The 20106-nt window shown below is 39.7% G+C and overlaps 1 protein-coding gene across 1 annotated transcript in view; it reads left to right on the top strand.

Annotated features, from left to right (window-relative positions):
* RPS6KC1 (ribosomal protein S6 kinase C1) overlaps positions 1 to 20106 on the top strand; it is a 109274-nt gene that overhangs the window by 32555 nt on the left and 56613 nt on the right. Inside the window, exons 6-7 of the mRNA XM_048843151.2 lie at positions 277 to 336; positions 1169 to 1537. Coding sequence (XP_048699108.2) covers positions 277 to 336; positions 1169 to 1537 — 429 coding nt within the window. The remainder of the gene's footprint in view (positions 1 to 276; positions 337 to 1168; positions 1538 to 20106) is intronic.

The following is a 20106-nucleotide window of genomic DNA, read 5'->3' as shown; positions in this document are numbered from 1 at the left end:
CCCTAAATAGGCACCTTTGCTGTTTAATCTTTTTAAACCTTTAAGGCCTCAAGGAATTGAAAGAATTAAAATCACAGTTACGATGATGTCGCTGTTTTGGCAATCCAAAATGAATACATCTGAAAGCAGGTTTGAGTGCAGTTGCTTCGGATACACTTCTCTATCTGCCACAAGACTGCATCAATAAGTCTCTTCTTCCCTTTGCTTGATATTAAATTAACTTATATTCTGTGATGTAAAAATATATCTAATGCCTTTCCCCTCTGTCCTTTTTAGTTCAAAAGGATTTAAGTGGACTCGATGATGTGATGCTTACCAGCCAATCAGAATGTGGAGGTGAGATCTAGAAATAGCTTTGTTTATATATCTGCCATATAGTCAAATACCAAAAAGAATATTTTTCGAGTTGAAACTTGGTGCCTTTTATACATGATAATATATACAGAGAGAAAAATGATAACCTATATATTAAAATTGATTTGAAACCAATGGGTCACAAATATCTAATTGGTAATTTAACAACTTGGGCCACTTAGTCTTACTAACTTAAAGCAACAAGTGAAGTGTTTGTTTTTTTTTAAACAGTAAACAGTTGCAGCCTGAATTCATTTTGTAGCATATTCTACACAAGTAGGGTTAGCTGTGTAATTTCCAGGAGCCCAAATGAGAGTGGGCTCTGAAGGTATAGATTGGCTGCTAGTTGCTTATTCTCCTTGCATTCTCATTGTTATAGTGAGGAATTTGGGCTGAGAGTTGCTTTTGGAAGCCTTTTGCCAACTTGGGGAAAATTGGGCTTCTTCCACAGGAACTCAAAAATCTTGAGGTCCCAAGAGAGTGCTGGTATATAACGCTAGTTTTACCCTTGAAGTCTTGTGATGATATATATAAAAAAAACAGGTGAGGTAAAGAGTCTGTAGGTTTGAAATTCAAAATGGAAGGGGAATGGCAAGTCTTGTGATAGAGAATTCCAAAGGGCACTTATGGTAGAGGAGGAAATCAGATCATCAGTAGTCCTTCTGACCTACACCAGAGATGCTACAAAAGTTATGGAGGCTTAACTTGAGTATACATGGTGGGTAACAAGAAAGAAATTTTCTCAGAGTATTTGTAGAAATACTAATACTAGCTGCTTTCATTTCTTTGTACACACTTTTGATCATACTTCCAGGTTTCTCCAGTGATAGTGACCTCATCTCTTTGACAGTCGATGTAGACTCTCTTGCTGAATTAGATGATGGAATGGCATCCAACCAAAATTCTCCCAGTAGAGCTTTTGGTCTCAGCCTTGCTTCAGAATCCTTAGGACAAGGTGCTGTTGCTTATGATTGTGAGTGGAGCAAACCTGAAGGCGAGAGGGAGAGCGAGAGCCGTAGTCTGTTTACTGGGAGCTTAAGACACAAGCTTGGAAAACATGATTACTTGGAGAAAGCGGGGGAGCTGATAAAGCTGGCCTTGAAGAAGGAGGAAGAAGAAGATTATGAAGCTGCCTTTAGCTTTTATCGGAGAGGGGTCGATCTGCTCCTGGAAGGTGTTCAAGGTATGGATCTTCCCACTGCATTGGATGACTTCTTTGATATGTTAGTCTTCTATTAATAACAACAATTTAGTAAGTGCTAAAGAGGTTCTGTTAAATGGCAAATGATATGTGTAGCTGAGAACTGAAATGTGTTTTCTTATCTGAGACTGTTTTCGAACAGAAATGCTGAGTGTCAAATACCTGTTCTCTTTTCAAACCTGAAGCACAACCACAATCTAAATGCTGAGTTGCAGTTTGTCTTCTCTGTCTAGTATACTCCTGTAAATATTCCTTTTATTACACATGAATTATTCTTTATGTACCATTGGGAATGATTATCTATAATACTCAGAATTTGCAGAACTGTTGTAACATAACTTAACTTACATGGTTAATTGAGGGTTAATTATCCCCTTTTGACACATGGGGAAACAGACTCAGGTTAACTTTCCAAACACATCAGGGAGCAGAAGTGTTTCTGCCTCCTAGCCTTCTTCCTAGTCCACTAGACCCTTTTGCCTTCTCTAGCTGAAAGACGCAGATACATATAAATGGTTTTCCAAATTCTTTATTATAGAGCTATTTTCATTGCTAGAGGAGAACAGAATTGTATTCACACATGACCTCATCCCTGTAAAATGTCAGTTTGGAAATGCTGAAGTTAAACAACAGAACATCCTGCTTGCCACTCAAGGAAGGGTTTTCTCTCTTCCATCTCTGATCCCTAAAAGCCCCAAATTACAGCAGCCTTTCAAGCCAATGAAAATTAAAATATATTAGTATTAACTTCTGGTCTGGCTGCAGGAATTGTAGCAGAGCAGTTGCATGTGACTTTGTACAGGAGTGAATTCAGAGCCTGTGCAGTACTCCCATCCCACGCTAACCTGCTGAGAACAGAAGACTGGAATCCAGGTCCAGGTCTCATTTGACAGTGCAGAGCCCTAACCACAGATCGACTGGGTGGATTCAGAAATTAACTCCAGTAGTTCCAGACAGACTGGCTTTCAGATTTTTATTGTATTTCATAAGGACACACAGCATCGATCCGCTGGAGGGGCCCCTGTATGGTTCTGTGAATGGATGTTGCATATTGTGCTGCTTTTTACACTGGCCGCAAGAAAATACTAGGAATAGTATTGTAGGTGATGGAAAATGTAGGTGATGGACAAGAGTATGTGCTTATCCTCTGCTAGAGATGAGCCAACTCACTGTTTATAAATCTACCTCTTTCCTTCTCTCTGGGAGTCATGTCATTAGGATGACGGCACATCATAGCTTTTCAATGGCATCTTATCCCTACTTATCCATATTATCAACATGCTTTTCATTCCGGACGTTGAATGTGTTGGGAATCCATCTGTTGGTAGCAACCCTGCTGTTCATTCTTTATTAATACACTTTCGTTTAGGATGATGTGCCTTTCACTATTGCTTTTCTGAAGGACATTCCATTTTGTCATAACCACTTCTGCTTTTTAACCACAATGCAAGGGCCTTTCAAACAGGCATTTGCAGCTTCAGCATAAAAAGGCCTTTCTGACAAATCTACCTTTAAATTCTTAGTTTGCTGCAATCGCTAGAGTTTTCTCTAAGAACTTGAGATTTCTTGCTTTCTCCTACTCTCTCTCATATTTCCTATCTCTTTGTACAGCTACCTAGCAACAGTCCTAATTCCCAATCTTATTCTCTAATCCATTGATATCCAGGATTTTCAGCCTGATGGCCAAACATTATTTCAAAAAAGTCAAAGGGTCCCAGAAAGCGTGGTGAAAGTGAATAAGGAAGCATTATTTACCCCTTTACATAACACAAGAATCAGGGGTCACTCAATGAAATTAACAGGCAGCAGGTTTAATACAAACATAAGGAAGTTCTTCTTCACACAGCACACTGTCAACCTGTGGGACTGGTTGCCAGGGGATGCTGTGAAGGCCAAAAGTATAACAAGATTCAAAAAGAATTAGGTAAGTTCATCGAGGATAGGTTCATCAATGGCTATTAGCGAGAATGGTCAGGGATGCAACTCCATGCTTCAGGTGTCCCTAAAGCTCTGATTGCTAGAAACTGGGGCTGGATGATGGGGGGGATGGATCACCTGGTAATTCCATTATTCTGTTGATTCCCTCTAAAGCACTGGGCACTAAACACTGTTGGAAGTCAGGCCGTTGGACTAGATGACCATTGGTCTGACTCAGTATGGTCATTCTTATCATCCTAATGGTTTTCGGCAGATTTTCTGCCCTTTTTTTGCTTCCTTTCTACCACTTGGGCAGCACAAAGGGAGTAGTAACCAGCTGCAACTCCATGCTGGGGATACCCCCCCAACATGGGGGATTTCTGTGTGGGTGCAGAATTAGCATAGCTGTTACCTACACTTTACTCTTCCCATATGACAGGCTCTCTGTGCCAGGGATTGGGGATCAGGGACGGAAAGTGATTGGAGTGTGTATCATTCTGTCCATCTCCAGCTGGTATGTAATTCCTTGGAGACCATAGCCAGCTAATTCAGGTTAGAGCAGCCCCTAAATTGCTCTAAACTAGGCTGGGGCAGAGAACCTGGGAGCTGTAACTGGTTGCTGGTTCTGAGCTTGTCATCTCCTCTGTGAGGGTGGGATGAAAGAGAGAAGTCATCCTTTGCTAGACACTCCCCCTAGGCTCAGGTAGAGCCAGCTGAACTTGTATCCAGTTCTTTCTGGGGCTCTCACAGCCTGGCAGAGAAGTCCCCAGCCTCTTTGCCACAGTGACACAGCTAATTCAAATATTTCAGTTTCAAAATTCCAGGGTGTGGTTCAGAGAACATCTTTTCCATTCCTAATAAAATACATATTTTCTTATTACAGTCTCCTTTGAGGGACACAGGTGGCCCCCAACCCACAGATTAAACGACTGTGCTGTAACTCTCTAATCTCTCTGAAGGGTTTGAATTCATCATATTCTTAACTAGCCCTGGAGATACTTATGTCAGTATATCTTCATTTAAAATATGCTGTTACTGTTAATATTGACAAGTGAATATTCACTCTACATTGCAATAATAATCTTAACTCTGACTCATAAAACATGCTTATTATCTTTTCCAACATATATGTCACGTGGTCAAAAACATGCATGTATTAGTGATATGCATGTTAAAATCCTTTGTAAATGTCTTGGGTGTCAATAGTTCGTGGTTTACTTATAGAATATCTTCATTTTGTGTCTCTTTCCAGGCCAGCCAAAACAGTTATCCGATCTTAGGGTGGGTTTTTTTTTTTTCCCTTTTTCCCCACATGCCATCACTACATAGTGTGTGTGGCCTGTCGTCTCAGATTTGACACTATTAGATTGAAGGTGTCCTTTCCATATAAAGTGACAATTCAGAATGCTGCCACTTGGTGGCACCAAGAAAATAGAAATTGATGCTTAAGAAGCAGAATCACAAAATGCAATCTATGTAGCAAACAGTCAATCCCTTCTGTTTGGAAGTTCCCTCTGACTGCTTTTCATATTGTAGTTTAGTAACTTGGCATCACAGACCTGGAATTTAAGTTTCTTTTTATCCTGTTGTTAAGCGCTCCTATTGATTTGGTATAAGGTATACTCACTCGTGCTTCTGACCTGTCCCAATGGTATTGCCCATGTTCCTAACTGTAAATATTCTTGAAGTTATTACATGTATTACTTTAATCTTGCAGACTTGCAATTCCTTAGCCGATGATAAATAGCTATAATTTGTCTGCTCTTCCGTAAAGGCAGTCTCTGTAAATGGAAAATCTGACATACCTGATGACTCTTCAGCCCTTTGACTTTATGGCGCTAATCCCAGAGGTGAAAAATTCTGCATGTGCTGAAGCCAAGGAGATAAGGATGTTGACTTGGTTTTCAGTTTCCTTTGTGTATACAGTGGAAAGCAGGGTTCTGTTAACTGCATTGTTAGCAACACACTTGTATCTTCCCCTGTTACTCTTCTGTGACATTTTAGCATGAAATCTTTAGTGTTCAGTTTACTGTCCTGGCAAGAAAACTGATCGGGGTGCCTTTCAGGGAATAAAGGGGGTTGTATGACAGTGTTAAATTCTGAGAACTAGCTGTACTATTTTTGCTCTGGGCATCAATACAATAAACATCTTAGGCCAAATTTTGTTCATGCACAGCCCATGTGCATAAAGAGATGAAATTCTATAACCTGTGCCCAGGCTCGAAATGGCACCAGAGCCCATGGGCTGCAGTAGTATCTCCTGTACTCTAAGTACACCTCCAGACTGAAATGGATAGAGTACTTATTGCAGCACGGTTCCATGGCGTACAGTGGGCAGCAATGGCTGTTTGCATCCCTCTCCCCCTCTCCTGAAGTGGAATCCCACTGGTGCGGCTTCAGAACTAGTTTGGCTGACAGATATGGCTATTTCTTTATTTTGTTAGCATGGTGAACAGTCTGTGTTGCTTCAGTCCTGTTGATGATGAATTACATGAAGAAAAAAAAAATCAGCAACAGCAAGCCTCGTGCTTCCCAGCTGTCCCTCATTTTGCGGACTTTGGTCATTTTAGTCCCAGAGTTAACTATGAAGCTGGTGTCCCTTCATTCTTCTTGCTGGACATAATTTACATTAGTAAGAAACTAACTGGGAGGCTGAGGTAACAGAAAATGCTATTTGTACTAGAGAAATTAATCCCATCTCTTCAGTTCTTTCCTTATTGTGTGACCATCCCAAATTATACCCCCAGTTGGGCGTCGACAAATTGAGATGTATCGGGAGCAGATAGTTAAACATGATTACTTATTTTAACCTAAAAAAGCCGACAGTGCCTAAGATGGTGAGGCAAGAAAGATACAGAGATATAGGGGAACCAGATACATGAGTAAGGGTGACAGAATCTGTCCTATTAGGTTGAAAAAGTAAGGACTAATAGCTAACCCTTTTTTACAGGTCTCCAAGTTATACATGAAAATCTGGAGGAAGATTATATACCTAATCTATGGTAGATCTGGAATGCTTGTTCCACTTTGGGACTGTACATTCTTCACTTGCATGTGTATATATCTGAATGATGAACAGTCTTGGTTGTGTGGAGTGAGCATTTGTACAGTGTAGTCTTCAAGGCTGAGCATCTGATTAAATAAACCATGATGCATACAATTTGTGTGGTGTCCTTGTAGATCATAAATAGATCTTAAGATAATTAATTAGTTCTATCTGCCAGGTCTTGGACACTAGTTTTCATTGGCTATCCACAAACTATGGATAAGCTTCTGGTGTCAGGGAAAACATTTTGATTAGGGCTGTCAAGCGATTAAAAAATAATCGGACTGTTAAATCATAATAGAATACCATTTATATAAATATTTTTGGATGTTTTTCACATTTTCAAATATACTGATTTCAGTTACAGCACAGAATACACAGTGTACAGTGCTCTTGTGTAGAATTAAATACAAAGTGTACAATTTATTTTTTACAGTATATTTTAATATAAATATTTGCACTGTAAAAAATAAAAGAAATAGTATTTTTCAATTCACTTATTTTTTCAATTCACTGTAGTGCAATCTCTTTATCATGAAAGCTGGACTTACAAATGTAGTTATGTACAAAAAATAACTGCATTCAAAAACAAAACAATGTAAAACTTTAGAGCATACAAGTCCACTCAGTCCTACTTCTTGTTCAACCAATTGCTCAGAGAAACAAGTTTGTTTACATTTGCAGAAGATAATGCTGCCCGCTTCTTGTTTACAATGTCACCTGAAAGTGAGAATGGGCATTTGCATGGTACTGTTGAAGTCGGCGTTGCGAGATATTTACATGCCACATGTGCTAAAGATTCATATGTCCCTTCATGTTTCAACCACCATTCTAGAGGACATGTTTCCATGCTGATGATGAGTTTTGCTCACTAATGATCCAAAGCAGTGCAGACCAACTGAGTCAGATGTCAACAGCAGAAGGTTGATTTTCTTTTTTGTTGGTTCGGGTTCTATATTTTCTGTATCGGAGTGCTGCTCTTTTAAGACTTCTGAAAGCATGCTCCACACCTCATCCCTCTCAGATTTAGGAAGGCACTTCAGATTCTTAAATCTTGGGTTGAGTGCTGTAGGTATTTTTAGACATCTTACATTGGTACCTTCTTTGCGTTTTGTAAAGTCTGCAGTGAATATGTTCTGAAAACAAACAACATGTGCTGAGTCATCATCTGAGACTGCTATAACATGAAATATATGAATGCAGGTAAAACACAGAGCAGGAGACATACAAGGAGTTCAGTCACAAATTTAATTTACACATTATTTTTTTAACAAGTGCCATCAGCATAGAAGCATGTCCTCTTGAATGGTGGCCAAAGCATGAAGGGGCATACGAATGTTTAGCATATCTGGCACATAAATACCTTGCAATGCAGGCTACAAAAGTGCCATGGAAATGTCTGTTCTCGCTTTCAGGTGACATTGTAAATAAGAAGCAGGCAGCAGTATCTCCTGTAAATGTAAACAAACTTGTTTGTCTGAGCAATTGGTTGAACATGAAGTAGGACTGGGTGGTCTTGTAGGCTCTAAAGTTTTAGATTGTTTTGTTTTTGAGTGCAGTTATGTAACAAAAAAAAATCTACATTTGTAAATTGCGCTTTCACGAATAAGAGATTTGCACTATGGTACTTGTATGAGGTGAATTAAAAAATACTATTTCTTTTATCATTTTTACAGTGCAAATATTTGTAATAAAAGTAATATAAAGTGAGCACTGTACACTACACTTTTTGTATTCTGTATTGTAATTGAAATCAATATATTTGAAAATGTAGAAAAACATCCAAAATATTTAATGAATTTCAATTGGTATTCTATTGTTTAACAGTGCAATTAAAACTGCGATTAATCGCGATTCATTTTTTAATCATGATTAATTTTTTTGAGTTAATCGCATGAGTTAACGGCGATTAATCAACAGCCCTAATTTTGATAATATCAGTTGTATACCCACTTACATTAGTTTTGCTGATATCCAACAAACAGAGCTGGAATGAAAGGTACAAATACGATTTGAATGTCATTTTGAACTTCGACCCAGAAATTTATATATAATGAGGCATTCCCACAAAAAATGAAATAGGGTTGCCTTAGGTGCGTAATATTTTTAGACCTCTAGATGATATTTCTAGCCATTTTGGAAACGAACTAACTTTCCAGTTTAAAATGTTACCTCCGCTTTTGATGGGGGAAGATTAGGGTTTAAATCATCTATTCAGAGGAACAGGGCAGCATGATTGGAGATTATTCTTGGATCTGTTAGGGATGCCACACAACTTTCAGAATATAATATAGATAGAAGAAATAGATCTAGTCTAGTATGTCTGGTATCTTAAGGTGTAGTAACCGGAGGTTTTGCCTGTAGAGTTTAATGCCTCATTGAGTGGTGTCATTGAGGTAAGCCTTTACTGGTGAAGGAAAATTGGGTATGGGTTTGAGGTCCGGTCTGGTGCTACGTGACCTTGTTGAATACAGAAACAAGCAATGTATTTTTTTTTTTTTAATAAAAAGTATAAACTTTGGTGTCCTAAAAGCAACCAACTGAATAGTTTATTTCCACCTCCTAGCTACTGAAGTGGGCTTCCTACACAGTTTTGCATAAAAAATTAATCCCTGCTCCTCAATTTATGTAAACCAATGCAAAATACAGATTTAAATCTGGTGATTTTTAGTCTCAATTATCCAGGCCCATCCCCACCTATAGTACTTTCTGGTAAGCAGCAGAATATACAAATACTAGAATACCTGATTTTAATATAGCGAAGAGCTTATCTCTGTGTTGAAGGTGTAAACAGTTCTCAGAATCTAAGGATTCTTGTGAGGGTTTTATGTTCGTTCCTGGTGAAGATTTTTAAAGAAGCTGGATAGATGGGGCTGCATCTGTAACCATATTGCCTGATGATGTTCCTTACTGGCTTAAAGTCTGCGTAGTGTGAAATCCTACAGAGACATCTTGGAAGAAACATGCTCATGCCATTGTGTAGAGGAGTAGTTCCTTTTTTTTTTTCTTTCCCCATAGCGGCTTAAAACAGCTTGTCTTCACAGCTGTGGGGCTGGGCCAGCATGAGTTGTAGCCTTTTAGGAGGAGTGTACGGTCTACTCTTTCAATTTTGGGTTTGCAATTTTTGTTGAAACTTCAAGTAAGTGGGAAGCTAGTCTTCAAATAAAAAGAAAACAGAGAGAAGTAGGATTAGGCAGTTCACTACCTTCTGGGAGTACTGTAATATGAATCTCTCTCCTTCCTCCCCCCCCCCCCTCCTGCAATTCCTCATTCTTCAGGCTGTTGTAGCTTCTTTCTTGGAGTCAGGAGTGTGTCTTCAAACTCCTGTTGGATTTCCTCTGACCTGTAACAAGTTTGGTGTCACATTCACTGACTTTCAGTCATATTTCTCTGTTTAGTAGAACGCCCCCCGAGAATAGACTGAAGAGAGGCTTGGAAACATTTCGTTTTTCATTTCTCTGGTAAGGTTCTGTGTAACTACGTCCACTATTTTGGCTGCCAAAGCTGTCTCCTGTTTCTGTGTTGCTAGTGTTGGAGGACATGCTGCTGCTGGCACCATTTTGTTTTCTTATCAATGCTAGGAGGCTGCTGCTTCTCCTTCTGTTTTTGTGCTGATGTAGGTTCCAGATTTTATTTTTTTAACAGAAGAGTATCCAGGGATGTTTCTTCCATTGTAGAATCCATGTAGTTTGACTGATTATTTTTTGTTGTTAACTGCTCAATGGGAAATAGAGCCAGAGCTCAGTGTGAATGCAGATGCTAGCTAGGTTTGCCTCACATGACCAGATCACAGGTTTCTTTGGACATTTACACACATACTACAGATTACCAGCTTCTGTCCTGTTTAACACAGTTATGAATGCAAGAAACATTTTTATCTGAAGTGAGATACTCCTATGAATAAAACTTTTGAAAAGCTATGTCTTGTATGTACTGTGAAATTTGTGGTTCTTAACTGATACCTGCCTGTTAGTCACTTGAGCACTCCATATGCAGAACACTTTCCTAGGTAGCCTTAACCTTTGCACTTATTTCTACATATTTTTCCAGATACTCTGTTCAGATTTGTGATAACCCATTGGTGGGTTAAATTTTGTTTCACTGTCTGAGTTGGAGTTGGTACCTTCATTCAAGGTATATGGGTTCTAAATACCTAGGTAAACATGCATTAAATGTGGTGTACTCAGAGTCCTTAAAAGAACCCAAATGTTTGTCCTGGAAAGTTATGAGGGTTCTGTGTTCCAGGGAGTCCACTTGATGCCACAGATTTGTGCTTCAGACTTTAAGGCTTCACTTAAAAATATGCTATTCTTCACGGTTGTGTAGATAACCGATGAAGTCTGCAGATAGCGAGAAAAAATAACTCAAAAAAGTGAACTGCACTATTATCTCAATCAGTTAGTTACTCTGAAACCCGAAGAAGGCAAAATGTCAACATTAACTGTTTCAATGCTGATCATTAACAAACTGCCAGCGTATGTGCTCATCCTCCATCCCAAGCTGCTTCCAGGTGCTGAAATTACTAGCTGCCTCCTTGACAGCTGCCAACATGTCCAGCAACTAATTATGCAGTCAAATTAAAAAGCATTCTAGCTTGCTGTGGCGTTCAGGGGGACTTGTTCGTGACTCAGCTCCTCCTCCCATTCCTGAAACAAATTTCCCAGAAGTGTGCTTGAAATTTCAGGGCTACAGAATAGTGGCCACAGTGTCAAGATTTACAAATTGCATGTTCACTTACGGTGTGCACGAGTTTGTTTGGTTAATAAGGAGATAGCAGTCTCATTCATATGAGGTAAGAAGTGTTTGCACTAATAAAAACAGAGGTCCTCAAACCAGATAAGCAAAAATAACAGCTGGGTTACCCACTAATGAGGAAGGTGTTGCTAAACCTCCTTTCACTGTGGGAAGGATAAGTCTTTTAAGGCTTCCCCCCTTGCATTTTATTACTCTGTGGGAAAACAGAGGCATTCTTTGAAAAATCCAATAATCAAGCTGGGGGAATATATATGGGGTGGCGGTGAAGGACATAGAGAAACTTGTTTATATAACGAAGAGTATTTAACTGTTACATTGGGTGATTATGAGTGACTTATTCAAGCTTTTAGCATCTGAAAAAAGTTTTACTGTTTCAGTCAATGGCCCAATAATTGGAGTTTGGGAGGAATTGCATAGACAGATCCTCCATCAAATTCCTGGTATGATTCTTTAAGAGAAGAAACTTCCAACCTCTTCTGGTTGGTTCTTAAATCCTGATATGGTCTAAAATATTTGAGTAGTCATGAGAGAGAAAACAGAAGGGTATGAGATACCTAGAAGCAATAACATATCAGTAGAGAGATAATGGTAGCTTGTTGGTCTTATTCCTTCTGTGGAAATGTCCTTGTCGTGTGCTGAGGTTTACTGCAGATAGTTGAGGACAGGGGAGAGAGAGGACATCATCTGATTAGATGATTTTCTAGCAAAAATGAAAGTGATCTGATATTTATCTGATAAATCTTGGGCCCCGGCAGCACTGTGAAGACTGGAAGGTGGAGACATGGAATGTCTCCCCTCCTCCAAATCTCACTTGGGCTACTATTTCCAAAAGCTCAGTGCAATCAAATGATTTTCCTGCGTGGTATGAGGCGTCTGTGTATTACTCTCCCACATCTTTTGTGGTACCTACAAAGTATGCCTTCTAAAAATTACAGCAGTGGAATGTTCTAACTTGAAACTCAATCAATTGCCATGAATCACTCTGGGGGAAAAAAACCAGGCCCTTCTTTTCTCTAGGCTAGGGCCCTGGCAATAATGTAAAAATCTAACTTTGATGGCTGTGCTGGTCTCTGAGGTGAACAGAAGTGGTTCTGTTTGGTTTCAGTGATGCACATAGGAGCGTCTCTCAAGGAGCTTGCAAGGTTATTCTTTTTTCGTAACATTCCTTGTACATTCTTGGTAGAAGAGGTGATTGTTTAGTTTGATCTTTAATTGTAAATCAGATCCATTTGGAGTGCATCTGTTTTTCCTTCACAAGAATAAATAGCTCACGAATCTCACTTCCTGAAATGGGATGCTCCAACGCGATTGTCTCATCTTGCAAGAGATGGACCAAGCTCATTCTGGAACGTTGACTGACTTATTTTTAAACTGGAGGTTTGGTCTGAACGATAAAGATTTATGTCGTATTTTATTTATATATATATATATAAACCTACTTAGGTGGGGTAGCCTCCCCTGGCTCACCAACTGGTTGAGAAAAGTGTAGGTTTGTTCAGTGGTCACATTAATAGAGACCGCAGTCTTCATTCTTAAAAAATGTGCAGGGGGGCTCAAGTCTATATCTGGATGGATATTATCTCTTGAATTACTGGAAACAAGGGGTTCTAGTTTCTGAGCCCATGGCAAGTTTCTTCACTGTTAACGTGTATAAAAAAACAAAGTTAATGGTGACCTGCAAAGGTTTTTTTTAAAAAAAAACAAAACAAAACAAACATATTTGTGTTTTATGATGTATAAAGGGGACGTGTGTGTGTGTGTGTGTGTGTTTTGAGGTTTTTTCCTGCTTAGTTTGTACCATAAAAATATCCTGATGTCAATTTTGGTTGTGCTAGAGGAATTATTGGAGTCTCTGAAGATGTATATTATGTATTTTTCCTGCTTTTGTAGTGCTTCTGTCCAGTCAACAGGTTTTCCAAATCCAGGATAACTGGATATATTCCATCATATATGTTGCATCAAAGTTATTTGATAAGTGATATTATTTATTATTTAAGTGATAAGGAAATATACTATTTCTAGTGTCCTTCAATTGGCATTGCATCTGTGCAGGAGATTCAGGTGCATAATTAGGCAACAGCAATTTCTCACCTAGCTGGTATCTTCTCTTTGAATCTGATTCTTTTCCCCATTCCTGGATGCACTTAGTGATTCTCATGAAGGGCCGTGTTTTTTTTAAGATGTGACCCTTAATCTACCTGCCCTTTTTTCCAGGGATGGGAATCAAAGGTGACCGTAATTGTGGCCAAGAAGTAGGCAGGCGTATCTCTGATGGAAGCATGGGCCAGTCGGTAGACCAGAGTGTTAATCCTGCGTCTGCCAATGATTGGCTGTGTGATTTTGGGCAAGTGTCTGAACAGCTGTGTAGCTGAATTACTCCAATCTGTTAAATGAGGCTAATGGGGTTTACCCACCTTTGTAAAGCACTTCAAGATCTAAAAGTTCCCAGTGTATTTTAAGTATGATAGTGGATCTGAGTGGGAGAGATGAGCAGCTTTTGAAATGGATGTTCATTTGGAAGCTTGTATTTTAATCTTCAGAACAAGTTTTTACTTTTTCTCCCTTTTGCTCTTTAGCAGCCAAACATGGCACTCTAGTCTAGCATGTTTTTTTTTTTTTTTTTTAAAAAAGAGGGGGGAATGGAGGGAGAGGAGATGGCCTTGTCTTCCCACTTGCCAAGAGAGAAACAGTGTGGGTCTGTTGGACTAAGTATAGGATCGGGAATTAGAAACTTCTGATTTCTAATCCTGAGTCTGCCGCTAATTTACTGTGTCCTTAGGCAAGTTGCTTAACCTTTCTTTTTCACATCAAAATAATACTTCATCTCTGCTGTATTAATTACAATAGTTAACATGTCTGCAGTCCCTTGAAGATATAAAGCATTAAGTATACCGAACAGCAGAGAAGAAGCCCTAAAGGTGTTTTTCTTCTTGTGAGGTAAATGAAGGTACAACCAAACTCCTGCATGTACGAAGGCATGAGGTGCTTGCGTCAGAAAGAACTGATTTATAATATATTACTTATGAGACAGGTGGAGGCTTGGAGGTTGTTAGACAGTTGGTGAGAGAAGGAAATGAGAGAGAGAGAGAGCGAGAGAGCGAGCGCATTTCTGACCTTATGTTATACTTGTTGTTTGCTGGCACCCTCCTTTTGATTACTGTGCCTTTTTCAAAGCTTGTTGGTTGCATCTCTCTATATGGGGGATAAGCCATTTGTTGACCCTATGATGCTGTATACATCTAACTTTAAACGTCTTGCAGACCTTTTCAGTGATTTCTTTTTTCTTCCTCTTTCTGTTAGTACCTGCTACTTACTTATCTACCTGGGCAATCTGAATCTTCCATCTTAGTCCAGGCTGTCCAGTATCCTTGGGGAAATGCAGCATGTCACTCAAATGTCTAATGACGCAAGTTGCAGGGCACTTCTTGCAAGTATTTGAAGCACAATTTGAGGTTACCAAAAGGACTTTTTGATCAAGGTACATGTTTACCTATAGGCCTTTTCTGATCTGTAAACTTTAAATACAAGTTTATTTTATAAAGTCACTTTCAATAGCTCATTGCCAACACCTCAACATAATTCCTTTTTATATCTAAGAGGATCTTCTGACTAAACAAGTAACCAGCTGGGGTTTGAGTAGCCAGCACATCAACATCCAGCAGATTGACAATTGAAAGATATATTCACTGCATGTTAGAACCCAGATATTCTTCATAATATTCCTAGCATCCCATGTGCTACCTCTTGTAATTATTCTGTGAAAACGCTTTTTGCGCCTATATATGTCATTTTTCATCAGTTGACCACAGGGTGACTAAGGAGGGGCATGGTATCCAATATTCATGCTCTTTGTCTATGTCAGACCCTCCAGATTATTTGAATATTGTTGAGAATTTCTTTTTTTGTGAGTGTCTGAGTTAAATAATTCTTAAAAATCTAAATAGCTAGCTGCTGGCTTATTATCCTGTATTTATAGAGTACCGCTAATGGGTCAGAGGTGTCCTGGCCAGCTGATCTAACACCAAGTTTGATTTTAAGAAATGTATTTTATTACTTGGGAATATACAAAGCTGTTGGGAAATGAGGGAGCAGACTGCTTCTGCTTGTTTAGATGGAGGCTTATGCGCAGCGAAGTAGCTGTAGAGTTTTTATATTCTGTTTGCGGTAACAGTAAACAGAGCATCTAAAATAACCACTTGCACATTGCAACAAACACATCATCATTTGCTTAAAAAGAGTTCTAATTACAGTTGACGAAGCATGGACACCATAAAAATGCATTAGTTTGGCTTGACACATTAATTACCTGTTTTTGCAGATGTTTTTATATATTGTTGTGTGAAGAGTTTACAAAATAATTACAGGAGAGTCATATGGAAAATAAACTAAGTGAGTGGTTTCTCGCCTTAATATTTTCATTCATGTGAATCTGTGTGAGGCACAGCTGCTCTGTAGCAAATGCAAAGAGAGAGAGCGAAAAAGAGGAGGAATCTCGAAGGGTTTTTATTCAAAGGTCTCTGTCATCATCATTACCACACTTTTATATCTTGCTTCAGCAGCACAGTTTGTAAACATTTAAAATGACATGGCTGATTTCATCCCAGTGAATGGGGTGGGATGTGGGGAGAGCTTTGATACTGATCAGATGAAATGCAAATCTTTTAAAAAAAACAAAAAACAAAACGAGGAGTCCTTGTGGCACCTTAGAGACTAACAAATTTATTTGGGCATAAGGTTTCGTGGGCTTCATCGGATGCATGCAGTGGAAAATACAGTAGGAAGATATATACTTATACACAGAGAACATGAAACAATGGGTGTTGCCATACCAACTGTAACGAGACCAATCAATTAAGGTGGGCTATTATCAGCAGGAGGAAAAAAAAAACTTTTGTAGTGATAATCAGGGGGGCCCATTTCAAACAGTTGACAAGAAGGTGTGAGTAACAGTAGGGGAAATAATAAGCATGGGGAAATAGTTTTTACTTTGTGTAATGACCCATCCACTCCCAGTCTTTATTCAAGCCTAATTTAATGGTGTCCAGTTTGCAAATTAATTCCAATTCTGCAGTTTCTCATTGGAATCTGTTTTTGAAGATTTTTTGTTGGAGAATTGTCATTTTTAGGTCTGAAATTGGGTGACCAGGGAGGTTGAAGTGTTCTCTGACTGGTTTTTGAATGTTATAATTCTTGATGTCCGATTTGTGTCCATTTATTCTTTTGCATAGAGATTGTCCGGTTTGGCCAATGTACATGGCAGAGGGGCATTATTGGCACATGGTGGCATATATCACATTGGTAGATGTGCAGGTGAAATGAGCCTCTTATGGTGTGGCTGATGTGATTAGGTCCTATGATGGTGTCCTTTGAATAGATATGTGGACAGAATTAGCAACGGGCTTTGTTGCAAGGATAGGTTCCTGGGTTAGTGTTTCTGTTGTGTGGTGTGTGCTTGCTGGTGAGTATTTGCTTCAGGTTGGGGGGCTGTCTGTAAGCAAGGACTGGCCTGTCTCCCAAGTCCTGTGAGAGTGAGGGATCCTCCTTCAGGATAGGTGGTAGATCCTTGATGATGCCCGGGAGAGGTTTTAGTTGCGGGCTGAAGGTGACAGCTAATGGTGTTCTGTTACTTTCTTTGTTGGGCTTGTCCTGGAGTAATTGACTTCTGGGTATTCTTCTGGCTCTGTCAATCTGTTTCTTCACTTCAGCAGGTGGGTATTGTAGTTGTAAGAATGCTTGATAGAGATCTTGTCGGTGTTTGTCTCTGCCTGAGGGGTTGGAGCAAATGCGGTTGTGTCGTAGAGCTTGGCTGTAGACAATGGATCGTGTGGTGTGGTGTGGATGAAAGCTGGAGGCGTGTAGGTAGGAATAGCTGGAGGCATGTAGGTAGGAATAGCGGTCAGTAGGTTTCTGATATAGGGTGGTGTTTCTGTGGCTATTGCTTATTAGCACTGTAGTGTCCAGAAAGTGGATCTCTTGTGTGGACTGGACCAGGCTGAGGTTGGTGGTGGGATGGAAATTGTTGAAATCATGGTGGAATTCCTCAAGGGCTTCTTTTCCATGGGTCCAGATGATGAAGATGTCATCAATGTAGCGCAAGTAGATTAGGGGAGTTAGGGGATTAGAGCTAAGGAAGAGTTGTTCTAAGTCAGTCATAAAAATGTTGGCATACTGTGAGGCCATGCGGGTACCCATAGCAGTGCCGCTGACTTGAAGGTATATATTGTCCCCAAATGTGAAATAGTTGTGAGTGAGGACAAAGTCACAAAGTTCAGCCACCAGGTTTGCCGTGACATTATCGGGGATACTGTTGCTGACGGCTCGTAGTCCATCTTTGTGTGGAATGTTGGTGTAGAGGGCTTCTACATCCATAGTGGCCAGGATGGTGTTTTCTGGAAGATCACCAATGGACTATAGTTTCCTCAGGAAGTCAGTGGTGTCTCAAAGATAGCTAGGAGTGCTGGTAGCGTAAGGCCCGAGGAGAGAGTCTACATAGCCAGACAATCCTGCTGTCAGGGTGCCAATGCCTGAGATGGTGGGGCATCCAGGATTTCCATGTTTTTGGATCTTGGGTAGCAGATAGAATACCCCTGGTCGTGGTTCTAGGGGTGTGTCTGTGCAGATTTGTTCCTGTGCTTTTTCAGGGAGTTTCTTGAGCGGATGGTGTAGTTTCTTTTGGTAACCCTCAGTGGGATCCAAGGCTAATGGCCTGTAGAGTGAGCTTGTATGATCAGTTGTCAAGGGGTTTAACAATTCCTGTTTGTTACTATTTAAAAAAAAAATCTTTCTAAGGTGTAAATCTTAATAAAAGATGCTCATATCAATGATTCAGGGCTCCATATTGAAGAGTGACCACATGATCTCTGTTGGAAATATGAATAAAATGTTCCCAATAAACACTTTAAAATAAAAAGCTTGTATTAGAAAAAATTACTTTTCCCTCCTAATTTTTGAAAAAGTTTGGCTAGTTTGATCAATAGTTCATTCCTATAAAACATACAAATACAACCTCTCTGCATTTCTCTGACGTGTGAAGTATGCACCACTGTTGCGAAAGATCTTGAACATAGAAGTTTGTCTGTCTATCATCTTATTGTAATATCTTATTTAAGTGAGGAGCTACAAGAAATGAAAACCTGGGATAAATGCTAGAGTCTGCGTTTAGTTTTCTGGATTGTTCGTCATCACAATCTAAGTGTTTTGTCACAGTTTTTAAAACATTTTATTATTCAAATCTTCTTGGAATTTGGTAGCCTATTTTTCCTTTACATGGTCCACATGTGCTATATATTAGATGTGCCAGAAAATCTTGGTATGTTAAGAAGTGATTGGACTGATAGGCAGCTGGTATTTTTTCATAACCTTTCTTGGCTTTTTAAAAATTAGAGATCAAACTAATGTAAATTTAAAAAATAAAATAAAATAAACCCAGCTCCACAAACGTATTTGATTCTCCTATTCTGGCTCAAAGACAGACCTTGTGTTTAAGCATTTAAAGCCTGAATTGGTAAGTATTGAGATCAGATTTCCTGTCAGCCACGAGAGAGATGTGACAACCCTTCGAATAGAACCCTTTTTGCAAATACAGTCCTTACTGGTATGGTTAAGTTTTTAATGAGTGAATAACTCATAAATTTAGTATTTTGAAAAATAAATATTACTACACTCTTTCCTATCCTGAGTGACAAAGTAAAATTAATGTTGAATGAAAATAGGAGAGAACAACGAAAACTCAAAGGGACATGCTGTCTTGTGTGTTAGTTACTCTAAAATAACTGAGGCATTGGGGAGAAAAATAGGTAAACAGTGATAAACATTCAGACTAAAAACACATAATCAATAATTACAGCAGTAGCTTGACTTTCATACTAGTCTTAAAATCTTCTGGTGAACTGAAACTGCTGGCTGAAGAGAAGCCAAATATTAATAATATAAACAAATTAGCTGTTCCTGAGAAACCAGCTCTTGATGGATGTCAAAGGGGTTGATGACTGTCTCTAAGGAAGTTGCAGACATCTGTACAAGATTAAGTTTCCTTCTGCAGACAGAAGCAACAGGACTGGAAGCAAGTTTTGAGAATTTAAAAAGTATATTGTTTGCATTTTTACACACATGGGCGGCACATGAGCCCCCCCTTTGGGGCGGCTAGTCATGAGGCCCCATCCCTTCTGCCCGAGCCCCAAGCACCCCCTCCTGCAGCCAGAGGTGCCCCCGCTGAACTGCCCCAGATCCCCCACCAGCCTCAGAATTGGCCCCAATGCCAGGCCTCTGACCTCCGTCTGGAGCTGAGCTCCTGCTGCCTTGTGGGAGAGGGTGGAGTATGGGTGGGGCTGCTAGAGCTTGGCTTAGGGGAGGTTTAGCCTCCCCTGGCCTGTTATACCCGCCTATGTTTACAGACAATATATACCAGTGCTCTTATCAATAGCTTACGTTTGTTTAAACAAGAAACATTCAGTTTATTCTTTCCTAAATGGAAGACAACACTGACAGTTTGGAAAAAATTTCCAGAACCTTATTAACCAGTGGTTGAGATGAAAGATGATGAAGCTGCTTGTAAGATTCAGGCACAATGCCTATTTAGAAGCCCCGCTCTGACTCACAGCTGCAGGGAGGGGGCTTGAATTCTCATCAGGCTGCTACTGTTGTATCTTGCCTGCGGGCAGAGTGGTTTCATCTTGTCATCCTGGCTGGTGACCATCTGAAACTTATTGGCCTCTTAGCCAAAAAGGAAGGGGTCAGCCAGCAGCTGAAATCTGTGTGAGTTCTCGGTTTCACCAGGCTATTAGTGGCATTTCTGACCCCATTTTCATGGAAGTATAGGTTGGAAGGATGGAAA

This window comes from Caretta caretta, chromosome 3, assembly GCF_965140235.1.
Source record: "Caretta caretta isolate rCarCar2 chromosome 3, rCarCar1.hap1, whole genome shotgun sequence".
Taxonomy (NCBI): Eukaryota; Metazoa; Chordata; order Testudines; family Cheloniidae; genus Caretta; species Caretta caretta.
The sequence above is the reverse complement of the archived record's forward strand: the minus strand, read 5'-3'. Positions and strand labels throughout refer to the sequence as shown.